The sequence below is a fragment of the Pogona vitticeps genome, chromosome 4, assembly GCF_051106095.1.
Source record: "Pogona vitticeps strain Pit_001003342236 chromosome 4, PviZW2.1, whole genome shotgun sequence".
Taxonomy (NCBI): Eukaryota; Metazoa; Chordata; class Lepidosauria; order Squamata; family Agamidae; genus Pogona; species Pogona vitticeps.
The window spans coordinates 234,775,300-234,797,000 of NC_135786.1; the positions used below are offsets into that span (position 1 = coordinate 234,775,300).

General features: G+C 39.8%; 1 protein-coding gene across 5 annotated transcripts in view; it reads right to left on the reverse strand.

Moving 5' to 3' along the window:
- PTK2 (protein tyrosine kinase 2) overlaps positions 1-21,701 on the reverse strand; it is a 256,954-nt gene that overhangs the window by 221,232 nt on the left and 14,021 nt on the right. For 4 of the 5 annotated variants that reach the window (XM_078391686.1, XM_078391688.1, XM_078391687.1 and 1 more), the window contains exon 2: positions 19,607-19,669. Coding sequence is in view for 1 of the 5 variants with exons in the window: in XM_078391680.1 (XP_078247806.1) it covers positions 179-197 (19 nt within the window). In the remaining 4 variants the exon portion in view is untranslated. Of the gene's footprint in view, positions 1-178; positions 862-19,606; positions 19,670-21,701 lie in introns of those variants that run through there. The other variant, XM_078391680.1, reaches the window with a different exon arrangement.

Sequence of the window (21,701 nt, forward strand, 5' to 3'; positions counted from 1 at the left end):
CAGGGTACCTTGTGTGGTGAAAATAGAAACATCAGAGAAGTCCCAACAATTAAGTTGATACACAAGCTGTAGTTACCACTAAACTACTGAAGACATTCAAGATCAAAGCAAAGCAGTAAGTGCATTTAATGTTCATATTAAACCAGTGGAAGACCCTATCGTTTTATATGCTACTTACCACAGTACAGTCTTTCCATGTAGATGCTCTCACAAAACAAATTTTTTTTGCTGCTCCACTCTGTATGTTCAGTACAGCTTCAGCATTCATAAAATAGTCATTTAATATCTTCCCCACCCCTTGACTTCACACACAACAGAATGAGGTAGCCTTTGGTTGTGAGCTTATCACACAGTACAGTGAAGCCGGGGGAGCTTTCTTTTGTCTCCTTTCACTCAAAAGTCAGGCCGGGCAAACAAAAGGCATCCATCACTAAGTCCATTAGCTTCAGCTGACGAGACAATTTCAGGCTGCCAGATGGGTTAACGTATTTTGCTAAATCTGGCTGCAACCACAATAAATCCTAAAAGAAGAAGAGCCACAGCAATCAGCCTTCTGAATCTCTTCAATTCCAGTATTTTCTGCGTGTACCGGTAAGCCCATTATGTTCACATGAAATCCCTCACAATAAAACACTCATTTTCAGTCACTTTTTAAACCAGCGACAATAAAACAACAAAGCAAATCCATCTTTCCGTTTTCTTTTTCTTTTTCTTTTTTTCTTTTTTGCAACAAGCAGAATGAGACGAATCTCTTTTTTCCCTTTACAGAAAAAAGCAATGTCTTCTTTTACTGAAGTGTTTTAGTAGTCAGAAGAACTGAGTCGTCTCAAAGGTCAGCAAACCCTGAGAGTGCCCACCTGCATGCAGATATAAAGAACTGAACTAAATTTGATACTGATAATCTACTAGACAGAACACGAGTTTGCAACGGCACAAAATGTCAGGTGGAGCAGCCTACTGTAACTTCAAAGATCAAGCAATTTTAGGAATGTTTGCCTCTAAAATACAACACTGTGTCCTCTTTGTTTTTGCTTACTCAGTGCATGTGCTTAGTGAGATACTGGTATTTAATTAAAGTTAAATAACACTATTACTTCTTTTTAGACTAACGTTGCTTCCCTCACCTCACAACGCTTCTCAATTCTTATATTTTAAAAGTTATTTTAAATAAATATTTCTAGCAGGAGTTATTCATATTTTTCCAGATTTTTTTAAACATTCAGGGCAATTAAATATGCCATCCAGATTTCTTTTTAACTATAAATAAAATATATATTGCCACGACAGCCATTTCTATACTGCTCAAAGTTCTATCACCCAGACAAACTAATACCTTGTGCTAGATGGTGCAAGAAAGAGCTTTAGTGAATTAGAGATGCTTTTAAAAGGACCACCCTATAAACACAGAAGATTTAAACAACATAAAAGGGAGGAGCATACACTGGACATGTAAGCTGCAGATATATCAGCCTGCAAGAATGATGCTGACAGAATGTGCTCCACCAATTTCAGTGATGAGATGTGCAACCTTCGATATGGATTCAACTAAAAACAAGGGGCACATCTCTCAAATATATTTGTACCTAATTGAATAGCAATATGGAAATAAAAAGGGATGTGGTGGTGCTGCGGGCTAAACTGCAGAAGCCTGTGCTGCAGGGTCAGAAGACCAGCAGTCGTAAGATCGAATTCACATGACGGAGGGAGCTCCCATTGCTTGTCCCAGTTCCCGCCAACCGAGCGGTTTGAAAGCATGCAAATGTGAGTAGATAAATAGGGACCACCTCAGTGGGAAGGTAACAGTGTTCCGTGTCTAAGTCGCACTGGTCATGTGACCACGGAAGATTGTCTTCGGACAAAACGCTGGCTCTATGGCTTGGAAAAGGGATGAGCACCGCCCCCTAGAGTCGAACACGACTGGACAAAAATTGTCAAGGGGAACCTTTACCTTTATGGAAATAAAAATGGATGGAAAATAGTATGGAAAGTTAATCTAGGACCAACAATACCAGAAACAGAGGGCAATAATTTGTGGAAGCCTCAACCCATACACATCAATATCAGCCGAAGCTAAAGAAATAACAATCATACATACAAGGTCCTTGAGTCCTAATAAGTCATCTCACTACAGCAATGTCAGGATACTGTAATAATATATAACCACTGTGCTAGAAGAAGGGCAGCCCAAGAGATACATTGATACATACATGGCTAGAACGCTCAAAGGTCATGACATTCTGGAAAAAGTTTCCGTGTTTCCCCAAAAATAAGACAGGATCTTATATTAATTTTTGCTCCAAAAACACATTAGGGCTTATTTTCAGGGGATGTTTTATTTTTTTCATGTAAAACAATCTTGTTGTTGTTGTTGTTGTTTAGTCATTTAGTTGTGTCCGACTCTTTGTGACCCCATGGACCAGAGCACGGCAGGCCCTCCTGCCTCCCGGAGTTGGGTCAAATTCATGTTGGTCGCTTCGGTGACATGGTTCATCCATCTCATCCTCTGTCGTCCCCTTCTCCTCTTGCCTTCACACTTTCCTAACATCAGGGTCTTTTCCAGGGAGTCTTCTCATGAGATGGCCAAAGTATTGGAGCTTCAGTTTCAGGATCTGTCCTTCCAGTGAGCACTCAGGCTTGATTTCAGATACAGTTATGTCATCTTCTGGGTGAGGCACAATGGTGGAGGGCGGGGTTTCACTTAACTGGGGCTTATTTTTGGTGTAGGGCTTATATTACAAGCATCCTGAAAAATCATACAGTCGTGCCCCGCTTTACGATTGCCACGCATTACAACGAAACCGCATTACGATGTTTTTGAGATCGCTTTTGCGATGAATAGGATTTTTTTTTTCATTTTACGATGATCGGTTCCGTGCTTTGGGAACTGATTCTTCGCAAAATGACGATTTTCCAACAGCTGATCAGCAGTTTCAAAATGGCCACCGGGTAAATAAAATGGCTCCCTGCTGTTTTCTGGGACGGATTCCTCGCAAGACAGCCACCGAAAATGGCCGCCCTATGGAGGATCTTCACTGGACGGTGAGGTTCCAGCCCATGGGAATGCATTGAAGGGGTTTCAATGCGTTTCAATGGCCTTTTTATTTTTGCATTACGGCGTTTTCGTTCTACAGCAAATTTCGCTGGAACGAATTAACATCGTAATGCGAGGCACCACTGTACTAGGGCTTATTTTCAGTTAGGTCTTATTTTTGTGGAAACAGAGTAACACAGTAAACTATCAGCTATTGTGGGTGAAGTTTTATTATTATCAATCTTTACAGACATCAAAAAGAAGTAAATCATAGATAATTAATTTTATTTATGATAGTATCAGCACACACTGTAATAGTGAGATATGTGGTCAGACCTTTTGTGGGAAATAGCATTATCTGAGAAGCTGGCATATGTTAACAACTGTAAAAAGAACTGGAAAAAAAACAAAAATTATAACAATTGGTAATTTCACTGAAAGGGAACTGTAGGGTCACTAATAGTTTGAACTTGGCACATAACAAAATACACACAATTGCATTGTATTTGCAAAATGAGAAAAAACATCATATGGACCACCAAGCAAACATTTAAAATATTGGAAAAATGACTTTAGAAGAAAAATTACAAGATACAAATTTTGCATTCTAGAACTACTGAACTGATTCAACTGGACAAAAGATCATAGTTAACAGTTAAACTTTACAGTTTGTTTGAATTGTTCACAGATTTATATATTGAGTGTTACTTTAGCTGATTTGAAGATACAAGTATAAAGAAGCCACAATAAAAGTTGCAAAAAAACCCCAAACAAACCAGTTACTTATGAAGAAAAAATCTATGCAAAAAGGAAGCAGAGAAAAGTACATGTAACAGGATAGTTGAATGAGAAAATCAAATTAAAAAGAAATATGATACGTACTATAATTAAGGATGTATACTATCTAAACAAAAGTGTAAGACCAGCAGCAGTATTGTGCAAATCTGACATAACTATAGGATGGAGCAAAGAGCCATTTGTCGTCCAACCAACAGGTTGAGCAACTCCCCATGGTTCTTTTGTGCCCAATTTGGCATTCATGGGGTTAAGAAGTTTTTAACCACAATCAGGGATATGAACAATCAATGGCAATCAAAAAGACTGACCTTCTGGCAGCAAAGAAGACAAGTAACAGCTGAACCCCCTAAAAAAACCCATCATCTCCTCTGAATAGTCCAGCTACTAAGGCATTACAGAGCACTGATGCCACCACACACTTTATATCCCTTTACACACCACACCACAAATCTGAGATCCAAAACAAATTCTATCTCTTATGAAATGCAAGTCCAGAAATTCATCACTGAAATCTAAGGGATTGTCTACTATCAGTGTAATAGTTGATATCAAATTAGGAATACAAGCTATTTGGTAACATATGGTATCAAATTTGGTATCAAAACTATTCACAGGAGTTAATACCCAATAATTCTAAAATTAGGGATATTCCCCAGAAAGACATCCAACTCTGTGACGATCTCAATAGAAGAGCAATTGTCAAATGCAAGCTAAGGAGCATAACACACCTGACAGCAGGCCTTCAGCACAGAAGTTTACAAATATCAACAGTTGCCAAGGGCAAGCCCCTTGGATGTTGGGTGTCCATTATGTATTTGCAATATAACTCATTTATGAATTACAGTGGTGCCTCGCTTAGCGACTGCTTTGTTTAACGATGAAATTGCTTAGCGATGACTTTTTCGGAGCGATCTTGTGCTCCGTTTAACGATGGTTCCTATGGGCGATTTTCGGATAGCAATGTTTGGGACCATGCTTCGCATAGCGATGACAGTTTGGGTCCCCCTGTTTCGCTTAACGATGGTTCTGACAGCCGCATGTTGGCTGTTTTTTATATGTTTTAAAATGTTTTTAAAATGTTTAGAATGCTTGAAATCATAAGTGCACTTACCCTTTGTTAAACTAATTTGACTTTGTTCCAACTCTTTTTAAATCTGTTGTAATTTTTCCCCCATTGAGATGCATTCAATAGGTTTCAATGCATTTCAATTGGGGAATCGTGTTTCGCTTAGCGATGTTTCCTATGGCGATTTTCGCTTAAGGACAGCAATCTGTTCTCATTGGGACGGATTATCCGGTTTTCAATGCATTTCTATGGGAAACCGTGTTTCGCTTAGTGATGAAAACGCTTAACAGCGATTTTTGGGGAACCAATTATCATTGTCAAGCGAGGCACCACTGTATTGTATTGGGGATAACCTACAATTTTCATATGGAAGCCAGAAGAAAAAAAATCATACATTTTGGGATTAAGAAAGTTAAACTGCAACTCAACCAGGAGACTGATGGTTCTTCCAAACAGCACTTTGTTTGCCTTCCTTTAAAAAAAAGCTGCTTGGTGGCAAGAGATTGAAGGACTTATTAGGATTCCTGTCTTGCTGTGAACTTATTTCTTCTCCAGACCCGAGCCACCCAGCCCCGTCAGAACATGAGCAGTGAAATTAGAGGCACCACGGTGGGCAAGTGCAGCTGAACATCTCCTACACTGACACTTTTAACGACCTTGAGTTACAACCTTATACACGCTACAATAAACATGCTGAACCTTGGGGACGTTTACTTGTGAGGAAGCATGTACAGCAGCGGGTGCAAGGGAAACAAAGTACAGATTCCTTTTTTAAATTTCTCTCCTTGTGATCTGGGAGGCAAGGTCTTCATTTTTCTTGACTGTCTCACCTTTATGCAGACTCCTTTGCAGCTGCAAGTTTCACCCTAGGGCAGCTCCACAGACAAAACACTATCAATTTAGCTTTGTCTACAGCATTATAAAACAGCTTCCCAGACATGTTATGAGATTGGATGGGAACGTCTGTGACGAAAATCCTACACGTGCTTATTCATAAAAGCATCTCTTACTTCAGGTACTGCAACAGTACTGAAGTACCTGGAAGGTGTCACAGCATGAAACTTTACCCTCCTGGGACACAGCGATACAAAGGCTTACACCCAGTACTGGGGAGGAAGAAAAGGGGACAGGAAGTTTGGAGTGGGGGAGAGAAAACAGCACAAAGTAAAATAAGAGAAACACAATTTGGACATGGGGGAAAATGCTTATGAAATCAGTGGAACAAGCACAGAGTTGTGAGAATAAAATATGGTGGCTAATTCCTCAAGAGAATTTCTGGAAGAACTTATTGATTTTTGCTAAGTAATGCTGTGCATAAGAGAGAGGAAACAGCTTAAAACAAAAATGAGATAAGGAAGATTTTTTTAATGCTAATGATACTGAACTTCCCACAAAGATTGACCACTAATGTCTCCCACCAGTCCAAATCTTTTTCTTTGATGACATAAGAAATGAATATTCAGTTTTACCAAATTATTTAATACATTTAGGGATTTTCCTTTTTAGAAAAGTTGAGCTCTGTGGATTACCATTTAAAACATCTACACATCAAATAAGTGTTGCAATTTTGTTGACACTGCAATTTACTCCAGTTGACTTGGTGGTGTAACAGCCAAAGACTTTAAGAAGTGAAACCTACTGTACTTGGAATTTAAGTCCAGTCAAGCAAGAGATATAACAAATGATAACATATGTAAAGCAATCTTAAGTTCAAGGTTAAGTAACATCTAATTTCACCTACCTGTACTGGTGATAAGAAACCCAACCAAGTACAGTGGTGCCTCGCATTACGATGTTAATTCATTCCAGCGAAATCGCTGTAGAACGAAAATATCGTAAAGCGATTTTAAAAAGACCATAGAAACGCATTAAAAACCGATTAATGTGTTCCTATGGGCTTGAAACTCACCGTCCAGCAAAGATCCTCCATAGCGCAGCTATTTTCGCTGCCCGTCCAGCGAGGAATCCGTCCTAGAAAACGGCCATTTTTTTTTAACCCGGTGGCCATTTTGAAACCACCGATCAGCTGTGCGAAAATCGTCATTTTGCGATAATCGGTTAGTGAAGCAGGGAACCGATCATTGCAAAGTGAAAAAACCTCATAGGAAATATCGTTTTCCGATCGCTTTTGCGATTTCGTCGTAAAACGAAGCGCTCGTCTTGCAAGACACCACTGTACAGTAATATACACTGGTGGACAACATACATGGACAACACTTCATAGAGGCCCACAGTCAGAGTAACAGAGTCAGAATTCATTGTACTGTAAATTCATTCTATTTATTTCATTTATACCTTGCTTTTCTCTCAGTGCAAAAAACTAAGGCAACTTATAAACTTATTAGAACTCTAATCACACTCTTGTATTCCAATCCCTATGTATGGGTGTGAAAGTTGGATTGCGAAAAATTACTCATTTGAAAAATGGTGCTGGAGTACAGCTTTGTGTATACCATGGACAGCCACAAAGACAAACAAGTGGGTCTCAGATGAACTCAAGCCTGAACTATCTCTGCAGGCAAAAGCTAAGGCTGTTCTACTTTGGGCACACCATGAGAAGGAAAGATTCTCTGGGAAAAGACAATAATGCTAGGAAAAGCTGAAGGCAGCAGCAGAAGAGGAGTACAGTAGTGCCCCACTAGACGCTTACCCCGCATGTCAAAATCGCTTAACGATGACTTTTCTGCGATCGCTAATCCGATCATAAAATGATGGTTCCAATGTGGGAAATCCGCATTACGTTGATTAGGAGCCTGCTTTGTGAACTGTTTGTTCGCTATATAATGATTTTTCCAGTTCCGCAAAATGGCTTCCCTCCCTTTTCAAAATGGCTGCTTTCTGGACCCCTGCTTGGGAAGACAGCGATTTTTAACAGCTGATCGGCAGTTCTCTATGGGCAATCTTCGCTGGACAATGAGGTATTTCCCTACTGGAATGCATTGACCGGTTTTCAATGCATCCCAATTTTTTTTCCCCCCGCTGACAACGATTTCGCTTAACAGCGATTTTCCTGGAACAGATTATCGTCGTCAAGCGGGGCACCAATGTAATATATATGAGATGTATTGACTCCCTAAGGAAGCTACACTCTTGAGTTTACAAGAGCTAAGCAGGGCTGGTGAGGACAGGACATTTTGGAAATCATTCATTCACAGGATTCTCATATGCTGAAGGCAAGTTAATGGCACAGAACAACAAATACTGCAAAACATCAACTAGTTTGGAATGGTTTTTGTCAGAAGACCTACATAACAATACTGAACTAGTTTATGCTGTCTGGGCAGTCACAGTGAAGTTAGCAAAAGACTAGAAGGAGAATCATAGGGAAAGGAAAATCCTTCCCTGCTCCCACTCAAACATCTGAGAACAAAATTGCTTATACAAGAAAACCTGATAAGCAGCTGCTATTTCACTCTGCAGAGACTTTGATGTTAATTTCCTGTGATCAGAGAGTTGATCAGCTGATACAAATGAAAAGCAACATTCCTCTGCTAAGAAATAGGTCTTCCTCTATCTGTCTTAATCAGTAGCCCTCCCTATGAGCAAGGGACTGATGCTGCGGGTTAAACCATAGAAGCCTCTGTGCTGCAAGGTCAGAAGACTAACAGTCGTAAGATCGAATCCACGTGACAGAGTGAGCTCCCGTTGCTTGTCCCAGCTCCTGCCAACCTAGCCATTCGAAAGCATGTAAAAATGCACGTAGATAAATAGGTACCATCTCGGTGGGAAGGTCACGGCGTTGTGTCTAGTTGTGCTGGCCACATGACCACAGAAACTGTCTACGGACAAACGCTGGCTCTACAGCTTTGAGACGGGGATGAGCCGCGCTCCCTAGAGTCGGACATGACTGGACTAAATGTCAAGGGGAATCTATCTTTACCTTTACCCTATGAGCAGGTTTACAGTAAAGTTATAAATTGTTCAGAGTGATGGAGCTAAGAGATAAAGAAGCACCAAATACCTAATACATAAACTGAAAAGCAAAATAAGTCATTTGAAATAGGGCTGAACCCAGATACAAACCAAAGAACGCAGAGCATTAAAAATATTGATTTTTGCTCTGAAATAACAGAGAGAGGCGAGTATGACAAGTTATTCCACCAGTGCTTTTATAGAAAAAGCAGCTACTCTGTTCCACTTTACTAAAGCAGTGTTTCCCTCTTTCCACCAGCAGGAAAGACAACCATTTCACACACTGAATTTGAATTTCTCATTAACCCCAACGTGAGTATTCTTACCTTAAAGCAGACATATTCCAGTGAATACCAAAACACATTAGCTGGACTAATCTGCGGTTGTCATTGAGGCCCAATAAATAGCTTTGGAGGCTGGAAGCTCAACATAGAAACATTCACAACTTTTTTGGAATAGAACTCGCCACAATTTCAGAGGCTGCAGCTGCCAAATAGTCCATGGCACTACCATGAAGCCTAAAGGGCTTCCCTAACAGGACTAGTTCACAGGGATCCAGGCAGAAGATCATAAAACCACAATTTTCCGTATCAATGCCACAAGTTTTCCACAGTAACCATGTGTGTGATAGGACAAGGCTAGTCCAATTCAAGCAGCTTATATGAACATATAAATGACTTTATATTAGGTCATGTTTACCCAGAAGTAATTTCCTCCTATTTCAACTTGACTTATCTTCAGATAATGTGCTTAGGGCTGCAAGCGTGGTTATACTAACAGAAGCGCTTCTATACGAAACATAAAAGTCTCAGTTCTAATAATTTAGGATGTCAGTTTCAACAATATTTATCCCATTTTATTATGATGCTGTTTTCTGTTGTAATGGGAAGTAAACATGTATAAAATACAACTCCAACAGCCATAAACAAAGAAATTTGTTGTTGAGGAAGCTATAGTACTATAGTTATGACATGTTAGGTTCTTTTAGTTTGCAGTATTTTCTACATACTGTAGTTTTGATTGCTTCATGTTACTGAATACTGTACAGTATAATCTGTACTATTGTGGAGCAGAGCAAAACAACCTTCTAAATTGTAATTCTAAGAAATTATAACTTTATAACTGGACTTTGGATCAGCACCAAATTTGGCACAGTCTGCTCCTGCTCTATGCCAAACCTCGGTAAAGGGTTTTGGTGTTATTAAATGTAAAATTGTCTCACCCACCCCATGCAGAAACAAGCACTCTTCAACATCCCAGATTTAAAACAGATGTAATAAATTAAAAAGACCAACCTTGCTTATCTTGAAAGAGAACGGTTGACTCCTCCTGCTTTTTTAATTTGGAAGAAATCCAACCTGCAGGGACTGAAACATTGATCCTCAATGCAGGCCTTTCAAAAGGGTAAAATAGTGGCTTTCTTATAAACTAAGTATGCATGGAACCGCTTTACCCCCTTTTCTATCCAAAGTAGAATTATTATTGCAGTTCATGGGCAGGGTGGAGAAAGGTCACAGAAAGAGTCACAAGACAATTTTTTTCTTAAGAATTTTTTAAAAATAGTCTTGCTTTAAAGAAAGTAATGGAGTGACAATCCTCCAGAAAGCACAACATTTTGCCATGTATCTCTAGGGAATTAGGATACAATTTTGTAAGGCACATTCTGCAATGCAAAAGCACAGAGCAGTTGTTTTGTTACAGCCCTGAGTGTGATGTTCCCTCTAATTCTCCCAAACTATGCGGAGAGGCTTTGCCCCCTGTGCATAGAGTTCCAGCAGCAAGCAAAAGCAAACTTGCAGAGCTTGGCTGCAAGTGTCCAATGGAGCAGCACAAGCCCGCATGCCCACACAGTTTAGAGGGAATGTTGCCTGAGTACTTTCAGTAACCATTGTCTCAGGATTTCTGAGACCTTGGCTTCCCCAAGAGGAAATCAGTTCTTGATCTGGGGCAAACTGAACTGGGGGCAATCTGAACTGTTGACCCTGCCAGTCAGGGTCTCATTAGTTGACTCTCAGGAAGAGAATTTTAAAATTATTACCTGGCCAAACAAGCATTAGGGCTGGGGAAAGGATTCTGTTTCTGTTTGTAAAAATATTTTAAAACTTTAAAAAGAGAATAGAGAACAAATATTCAGAAGCTCAGTCATTTTAGCTGTGAAATTACCATCCACAGTAATTGAAAAACAGCACTGACAATTTGGTGTTTAGATGAGAAGTGGTTAACTGAGGAAAAAAGGAATCAGTTTCTGGGATTTTCCCTTGTTTGGCGTCACTTTGTAATCAGCAATAATCACAAAATGATACAGTGGTGCCTCGCATTACGACATTAATTCGTTCCAGTGAAATCACTGTAGAACAAAAACGTCATAATGCAAAAATAAAAAGCCCACTGAAACGCATTAAAACCCATTCAATGCATTCCAATGGGCTGGAAACTCACCGTCCAGCGAAGTTCCTCCATGGGGCAGCCATTTTCTGTGCCTGTGCAGCGAGGAATCCGTCCCAGAAAACAGCGAGGAGCCATTTTATTTACCCTGCAGCCATTCTGAAATCGCCGATCAACTATCCGAAAATCATCGTTTTGCGAAGAATCGGTTCCCGAAGCAGGGAACCGATCATCGCAAAGCTAAAAACCCCTATTCAGACCATCGTTTTGCAATCGCAATAAGACTGTCGTAATGCGGTTTTGTCGTAATGTGGGGCAATTGTAAAGCGAGGCACAACTGTATCCTATAGACTAGCGGTCCCCAACCATTTTGGGACAGCGGACTGGCTGAGCCTATGAGAAAGGCAGAGCATACATACGCTGCACATGTGCTCTCAGGTGCATGCGCGAAGCGGTGGGTGAGTGTGCACGTCAGCACCAGCATGAGCACTCCCCACCCACCCACATGCCCACCCCTTCATGCAGGCACTCAGGTGCATGCATGAAGGGGTGGGGGAGCACACACACTGGCGCTGGCATGCGTATGCATGTGCAAAGCAGCTGTGGGGAGGGGAGAGCGTGCGGGGGCCCGGAGGTCTGTCTCCGCGGCCCCGTCTGGCTCAGGCCACCAACCAGCACTGAGCCACGGACCAGGGTTTGACGACCTCTGCTATAGACCATCTTGACTGCTGGCCTTGGTGTTGTCAACATTCAGGCTGCCCTTTGCTATATAAAGCTTGGAATCCTTTTTCCTGTTGGCAATGTGGGGACAACATTGTGCAGCAATATTGGGCCAATTCCTGGCATTTTGAATCATGGATACAGACGCACAATGTCCCACATTCATAAACTAGAGGTTTTTTGAAGAATTGAATTAAGCCATTGTCATACACTTGCAAAATGATTCCACATTATATAATAAGCTAAATGTGTACAATAATATTACTGTATTCAGATATTAAAAGCTAATGTGTGTTTCTTAATATACCAATATATTTTCCTTAACATTTTACTGGAAGGAAACAATGCAATCAGGAAGGATGGAACAAATCAAGAATAATGCACCAGCTTAGATCTGAACAAAATTTAGCATTGAGATGCATTAGTATTTAGCCTTTTAAGCAGCTGCCTGGCAATCAAGAACTCAGTAGTAAACATTCTCTGTGTAAGCTTCAAAACAATTTTCTTCATGTCTCCTCTCTGTTGCTGTTGTGTGCTATCGAATCACTTCTGACTTACGGCAAACTGGATGTAGTTTTCAAGGAATGTAAGATGTACAAGGAGTGTTTAATATTTCCAACCCTCTAGTACTGCAGATATAGTTCTGTTTACCATACAATCTTTGGGTCACTGTAAAGTTTCTTCTACAACAGAAATGCTGAGATATTACTATATATAATTTGGGAAAACACATTCAATAGAAAATCAAACAAACAAACTCAGCTATTGCCTGCAAAGAGCTGAAACCACCCTACATTCTACAATCACTTTCTTCCAGAAGTGCTAGTTCATCGAGCAACTGCCCACCCACTAAATTAACTGAAAAATGCCATGAGTACATACCATTACTTGCACAATTTAGAAATCCAAGAACCTGCATTTCTCCTCAGCAGTTTGAAATCCCTAAATGGAAAGTTATAGCGGATTCCCTTGTTGCAACTGTTCTTGACAAGATGTCTACTCTTCTGTCAAATCTCTAAACCCCTGGGCAGCTCTCAAATTTCATAGTAAGCACAAATCAAAACACAGCCTTGCTTCAAAAACAATTTACACGTCTTTAATGATAAGAGGGAATAGGGTGAAACCAGAAGAAGTTTTACAATTGCTAAGTAATGCTTCAACCAAGGCCTTCATTACAGAAGTGCTTATTCTTTGAAAATCCTGCTGCTCAAATCCTCCTGTCCATACCAAAGAGGGTAACTTTTTAAAGACAAAAGAGAAAAAGAAAATCAAACCTTTAAACTTTGCCAAATGCCCACTTTGTTTAAAGCACTGTGTGCATTCAGTCTGGGGAAAAAAACTGATTAAATGAATTTTGTTCTTTTGGTCAAATGTAATGGCTACAAAACGTATATTTCAGAGATGGGGGGAGAGGCAACCTCCTAGTTAGGTCTACAGTCCAGACCTAGGGGAACCTAAACCAGTACTGGTATGTCTGGCAGACACTTTCGGTCCTTTCAAGGATAAAATCAGGGTAAAAATATTTCAAATAAATGAATAGAGATAAGATTGGCCATGTTACTTTCATGTTTTCCCCACTTTCATGTAAATCAATTCTGTTGCTGTTAGGTGCCATCAAGTTGGAACCGACTTACAGAAAGCCTAATAGGGATTTCAAAGTAAGTGAGTTATTTCAGGAGTGGTTTTACCCGTTCCACACCCCTAGTGAGTTTCCATGGCTGAGTGGGCCATTCAAATCTATGCCTGAGCCCTAGTCCATCACTCTATCCACTACACCACACTGGGAATGTTACTGTTAAGATTCAGGGAACCTTCATTTAGAGAACCTAACTTTTGTTAAGATTTAGGTTCTCTAAATTCTAACAGCAATTTAAATTAGAAACACAAAATTCATTAGACAATTTCCTTAGCCGATGGATCAGTCCCACTTGTATATCAGATCTTTCATCCATGTACATCACATGCTGGGTTAAGGCAAAAAATGGTGTGGTAGTAAGACTGTGGAGTTATGCTAACAGCACAACGTCTTCCCAGCTTAAACTGGCAGTTTGGGGAATTTCTTTCTCCCCCTCAAAAAAGAAAACAAAAAAAAACCATCCAATAAATAGGAAATGGGTTGTGCCAATTCTACATTTTATATATCCACACATAAGTAAACAATGGCATGCTCAGTGAGTAACTGGATTTGGATCAGCGGCAAGTTGGATGTGCATCAGTAGAGTCTGTTAAAACAGTTGAGAGATGGGACGGCCTGTGTGCAAATATAACTGTCTCCTGACTGGCTGGTTTGCTGCACTTCTATAGAGATGATATTTGATATACAAGGAAGGTATGTGTGAGAAAAAGAGCAGTTCAGTTTGACACAGAAAAAAAAACTGGAGACTGGTTATAATGAAATAAAGTCTAAGCAAGACTGGAAGTTAAGGAAAAGAGAGATAATGTTGAGCTGTTAAGGAGAGCAGAGGGGATATATTCTTGTAAAGAAGCTGTGGAAATACAGTGTGGAAATACTTATACCTGACCAAAACAAAAAAATAAAAGACAAAAATGTTGTACCTTAAAGACTAGCTGGTATATTTTAATGAGTGCTTTCATAGATCAAGTCCACTTCCTCAGATATTGAAACTATATGACAGCCATGTCTATGGAAGTGGACTTGTCACATTGCAATACAGCAGTTAGTCTTTAAGATGCCACAAGGTTTTTCTTATTTTTATTTCCTGGTTTTGTCTTGATATGTTTGCACAGACTACATAGTTACTTTTTTTGAAGGCTGTATATTTATCTGCATATCTACGCACCAATAAGAGCTCTATTTTTGAACTATGAGGAAAAAGAATAAAGAAAAATATTTCAGCTATGTAAGAACTTGACAGCTTATACTGAACCTTCTTATATTATGCACGTTTTAATAACGTTTTTGCTTTATAAATCCTCTTTTTTTAAAAAAAAATAGCAGTCACAAGACACTACACCACTAGTGAATATATGCTGCTAGCCAAGACTGGGTCACACAATCAAGGACATGTCAACAAAATAACACAGACTGTATGTGTTTCACCAAAAATGTTTCTACTCTTTCTAACAGGGGTATAGACAGCCTTAGTTGCAGCAGCGTTTAAGCAGCAGTCGAAAGGGAATGCTAGCTGTTTGAGTGATTTGGTAAAGGCATAACTAAGGGAAGTCTCTCTTACAAGTTAAAATGACAACCCTCAAATTTAGTGTAGGAGGTGGCTGTTGCATGGTGGAGGTATCTACTGGAGAGAAGAAGGTGTGGGATGATCACACTGTGATTGTGACAGGGCCAATAGTCACATGCTTCATAAGAGTCCTATTGTGGGGTTTTAGGTGGATATACTGTCTTTAATGTTTAATGTCTTTACCCTAGACTGCCAGAAGGATGAACTAGTGGGTGATCAAATCAAATCAAGCCTGATCAATCTCAGGAGGCAAAAATGTTGACACTAAGGCTGTCTTACTTTTCCAGGATTCCCTGGAAAAGTCAATAATTCCAGGAAAAATAATAATGCTGGAAAAGGTGGAAGGCATCAGGAAAAGAGGAAGACCAAACAGAGAGAGAGGGAAACAAAAATCATGTTACCATTAATTGTACCTATTTAGCTAATAGTAGCTAAATACATTTTATTTAAAAAACATGTTGCCTTTAAATTACCCCCATCAACAATGTTACACATGAAGATCTGTCAACAGTTCTATTATCTACCAGTTGACCTTTTAACATTTTGGTGGAATATTCCAATGAGATGTCTAGGTAACCCCAGAATACCCGTAGGATGCAAGAGAAAAAAAGCTCTGGGTCATCCTCTGCTCAAGTGCAATAGAAGACCACATAGCTAATCTGTTCAGACTGATATGCCTGAGGATACAGACATGTAAATTTAGTACAGACAGTGTAATTCTCCTTTGTTATATGCAGGTATTTCATAAAATAGTTACATAAAGGCCTTGCCTGCAATAGCCTTCTTCTCTACATGAGTGCACACAATCATACACAACACACATCATGCATAATTTGGTGGTCAGAAAATTCTACCCATAGAAGACAGATGAGTTCTGCTTCAACTGGAAGGCTTTTCTTGAAAATGTTCCCAACAAATAGTGCAAATTAAACTCTTGAAATTACTGACTGGGCAAGGTCTTTCTTATTGTCGTCCAAATCTTTGCACACATTCAGCAAGCAACCACTTAGGGATTTTTAAAATAAAAATAAAAAGGATCAGAAGTTCACTGGAATGCTTCTGACAGTCTCCTTCAGAGAAAGCAGCATAGGAAAAAAAATACAGACACAAACAAAACAGGCTGGTTGAGGACCTAGAAAAAAATAACTGAAAACAAGTCAAGCAAAGCAAATATCTGGCTCCCTAGAAACTGCCCAGTTGCTGCTCCATTTCTTCCAACCTTGAGCATGCACTTCAAATACAGACGACAAGAAAGGAGGTTAACTGCTCTAAGAATGAGAACAAATATGACATCTGTAAGGTTCAGAGTTTAGTATTTTTACAAAAGCTCCTTTCTTACACAACTTGACATCACCACTGGACTGAGGGAAAAAATATGGATCCTAACAGATGATTTGTAGATAGATATATCAATACTTTTACCAGCACCATGTACTTAACAATTTATCACAAGCTAAAGTTCCTTCCCTTGGTGCAGGGTGGGGGAATGAGGAGGTTGGTCTTTACAATAAGAACAACACAGCGTTTTGTAACACCTTAAAGGCTGATAGGTTTTGTTTGCCATAAGGCTTTGTGGACCACTGCCCGATTTTTCAGGCCACGGCAAATCAAACTGAAGTACTGTACAGACCCTCCACATCAATGTTCTACTCATCAACAGAGATAGAATGGAGAAAAATTGACTAATCAAATGGCATGATTTGATTAGGAATATATTGTACATGAATTCCACTAATTCACATTAATTAGTGACAGTGGAACGAACTACCTCAAGTGGTGATGAGCGCTCCAACACTGGAGGCATTCAAGAGAAACATGGACAACCACCTGGCAGATATCCTTTGACTTGTATTCCTGCCCTGAGCAGGGGGTGGGACTGGATGGCCTTAGAGGCCCTTTCCAACTTCACTATTCTATGAACATCAGGCCCACACAAATTTTGCATGTTTCTGGTTTACCCTACAAGCATTGAAGTCCAAATTGTGCACAGTTTGGCATCACTGAGCTCTCACTGTTTACTTCACTCTCGTTTACTTCTTCAGTAAAGCAAGTCCCTTCCTACTGAGGCTGCCAAGAACAATGCGGAAACACAACAGGCTTTGCTGTTGCTTGTGCTATCTATCAAGTCTGTGGTTCTCAGACTTTCCAGCATCGCAACCCTGTTTTGATTTTTGAGAAACTTTCCCCACATCTCCAGTATCATCCATTCCATCTGTACTGAAATTAAAGGTAACCCAGAAATTTAATAAAAATTATTATAAATCAAAACTTAGTACAAATATTTCCCCACCTCCTTGGGAAGGTATACCAATTTAACATTGAGTGATATCCAAATAAAATTAAATTTGTTAAATGGACTATTCCTGTGTGGTTGGAAAACTGTTCATGTTCTCGGTCTTTTTAAAACAGAAAGAAAATACTATATTTATCATGTTTCTTTGGCATATTTATACTCCCCCCCCCACAATTAAATTTTAACAATGTGGCCATGAATAGAACCCGAAATGGGAATTCCATTACAAAGTTTGATCCGAAAAGATGCAGCACAGCATTCTACAAATTATTTGCTCAACAAACCAATGACTACACAGTTGGCTGATGACTCATTTAATCTGTTACACAGGGAGAGTTCAGGAGAACAGGAGGCTGCAGTTCACCAAGACGCCCGAATAAAACACATTTGTAAATGACATCATGACATGTTTTGAATGCTTTCCAAATAATCTCAAATTCAACAGAACAAAAATATCTACATGCGAATCGCTCTGAGTACAAATAACAAAGACAAAATTTCAGAGGAAAACTGTTTCTGGTTCATCTTTTAGATTTTTCTGGTTTTTTTGTAAGTTGAAAACAGCTGAAAGCAGTTCTCAAATGGCCAAAAAATGACAATTCCATGAGTCATAAAGTTCTGTGGGTAGGTCACTAGACCCAGTAGGGGTACAATGAAGCACAAGAGAATAATGCTGGAACAAATACCCAGGTCTAGAGTTTGGAAAATGAAAAGAAGGACACAAAAGAAACGAGACATTTTCCAAAAGCTTTTCATTCATTTTATCTTCTATAGTGCTATACCACCAGTAAAGTACAAACTGCTGAAGGTATACCTCACTGGGAAATCCAAACCAAGATAAATGAATTAAAATTAGAGCCCCATGGAGCAATGGTTAAACTGCAGTACTGCAGTCAAGTCTTTGTTCACAACCAGAATCGGATGGGCTCTGGTAGCCAAGTTCAAGGTTGACTCAGCCTTCCATTCTTCCAAGGTCAGCAAACTGAGCACCTGGCTTAACTGGGTGAGCAATGTGTAGCTTGCACAATAAATTGTAAACCACCCAGAAAGTGCTTTAAGCCAGGGGTCCCCAACCCCCGGTCTGCGGCTCAGTGCCGGTCCGTGGGCTTCCTGGAACTGGGCCATAGAAATGGATCTCTGCCCCCCCCCGCACAGTGGGCATGTTGTGCTCACGAGTGGACGTGTTGCGCTTGCGGGTATGTTGTGCTCGCGCAAGCGCGACACCCCCCTCCGTGAGCGTAAAATACAGAGCCACAAACTCTACACACCCCTACATGAGCATGGCACGCCCTCCGCAAGCATGACATACCTATCCACAAGCACGACACGCCCACCCAGCCACCGTCCCCCTAGCACACAGAGCCCACACACCCCCACCCAGTCCGCAGCCCCGAACAGGTTGGGGACTGCTGCTTTAAGCGCTATATAAACAGCATACTTTTAATTTTTATATTTATAAGGAAATCTATAGTCAGACTTTGCTGGAATTGCTCATTCTCAATGGAATCTAGTGTCAAGCACCTCTAGGTCACGACGTTCAGGGAATTCTGTTTTTCAGAAGATAATTTCCAGTAGGTATTATGGCAAATCAATAAATTCCCTCTTCCCTACTCAAAGTTTTCATTCCACATGAATGCTGCCTTGCCCTCACCCTTTTCTTAAAGGCCTAATAAAACCAGAAGTCATCACCAGGTCTTGATTCCTAAGGAGAATGCTCAGCAGTGTTAATCCTGCTATAACCTTCTGAAAGCAAAGAGCTAAAACTATGTTTTAAAAGAAATGGAAACAGAACATCAACAACCCTTAATCTACTGCGATCAAAGAAATAACAAGAGAAAAAGGTGTACCCTATGTTGCCAACAGGACAGCTTTGAATTCAAAACCTTCATCCAGTTTTCATATCCAGTTTATGTACCTAACTGCCAGATTCCCAGCATTTGGACCTCCATGTTTAAAGATTCTTCTCATTTCATACACTGCTGCCAAAACAGTATAGCATATTATCCTTCAGTAACTTTAAGATAGTTATTAGTCTCCAGCACTAGTCTAGAAGTCTTAAAATCATGAACATTTGTTGCATGACAAAAATAATCAGAGACAACTCTTATTGTGGCACCTTTAAAAGTGCCACCTACTGTGGCTTTAGTCATATTCATATTCATAAATAGTAACAGATAAAGAATTACAGGCAAAACAGCTACCTTAAAAGGATTTTCCAGCTCTCAGATCCAGATGCTTTCTAGGAGTAAGATTCGTCTTGAAACCTGTAATAGTAATTAAAATTTATTAGATATCTTTCTTGACACGGAATAAATAACGAAATACAACAGTAAGACAATGAAACCAATTACATCCGGAGGTGGCGAACATTCCAGTGCTGAAGGCATTCAAATAGAAGTTAGACAAACATCTATCAGATAGACTTTGATTTGGATTTCTGCATTTAACAGAGAGTTGGAATCAATGGCCTTATATGCCACTTTCAACTCCGTTACAGTATTCTATGATTCTATGAAACGGCATCAACCATTTTACAAATAACGGCTGATCAGATGGAAAAACCAAGAGAAGCTGTAAAATTTTACATAAGACTCGAGCAAAGCAGCAGATTTATTATGTCATGAGCCGTCAAGTTGAAAATGACTTATAGTGACCCTAATAGGGTTTTCAAGATTAAGTGAGATATTTAAGGAGTGATTTTACCAGTTCCACACACCCAATTCCACACAACCATGGCTGAGCGGGGATTTGAACCCAAGCCTCCTAATTTGTCTCTCCATCCACTACACCCCATCCAGGTTTATGGTCCTGCACATGCACATTACAACTTCATTAACCTAAAATAAATTTCTCTGAGATGAAGTATCACAGTCCAGAACAATGACTATGCAACATTTCCACACAGTACTAAATATTTCTTAGCATTTCTCTTAGCAGCTGAATCTGCAGAAATGCACTTAGTAGCATTTTACATTTCCAGCTTTTAAAAGCAATCTGGAAAGTTGTTTCTAAGCTATGAAAGGAAAATTAATACTAATGAGCAAAAAGTCATCCCATACACCACAGAGGTAGTTCACAGGACTGTTCTTCTCCATATACATGGCTTGTCATTTAGATAAGACAGTATTGGACTTTCTAACCCTACTAGTTAGCATAGTTTGACACTACCTGTACCTTAATGCATATGCCTTAGCTGTTGGTAAGACTGTATAAATAAACAGAACATATACTATAGTGACGGATGTCTACAAATCCAAAAAAAAAACCCACTCAAATATAAAATCAATGATATTCACTAGTGGTTCCCAAACTTGGGTCCCAATATGTTTTTGGACTAAAACTCCCAGAAGCCTTCACCAGTAGCCATCCTGGCCAGGATTTCTGGGCGGCACAGTCCAAGAACATCTGGGGACCCCCCTCTGGGCACCACTAATCTACACACACCCTGGAGAGGGACACAATCTCACACAGGTCTTTGACAGCAAGCCTGTATTTCATTAGACAAGTCCACAACCTGCAAGACCTATCCATTACCCAAAGACCTACGTTATAGTCTAGATATGTTAGTGGATCAACAAACATCATCCACAACACTACACATTCATTCTGTTGTTCATCTTCCAATATGATATATGCCATTAACGGACCTCAATACCATTTGACACTTTACAGATATCAAATAGCACAGTCTGCATGCAAAGGAGTAAACAAATGTGGCAACAGAAATGGCAATGCTCGAAAACCAAGGAGGAACATTTCACCTACCCATCTCACTCTTACTGACCTAATATTTAACACTCTCACATTTAAAACTAACTGGCAAAGGAAGGAAGATTGCTTTGGAAGAAGAAAATAATAAAAACAATAGAGCTACAGAACAGGCACTTCTAGATCACAGTTAACAATTCAGAGTATACTGAAAAGCTGCAACTTCATGAAGTTCTCCTGTGTTTTAAATTTTTGAAATAATTTCACAAGTAACAGTTGCTGTAGCCTTGACAAGTCCTATGCTTACTATGCTTACTACACACATACAGACACACACAGAAACACACACTACTTAACTTTCACTGCCCACAAAACATGCTTTATGACTCACTGCTTTCAGCTCTGTCTCTATATTGACCTCAGCTACGTCTGGCCTGTTGCCCAGCCGCTCCCTCTAGCTATCTGTATTATTTCCCAGGGAAACTCCAAAACTACCAGTATGGGCATTTAATTAACACCATCTTCATAAACATTTGCTGTCACAGCCCTTGTTTTTCATTTCTATCCTTCCCTTTTTGCTGAGAATGA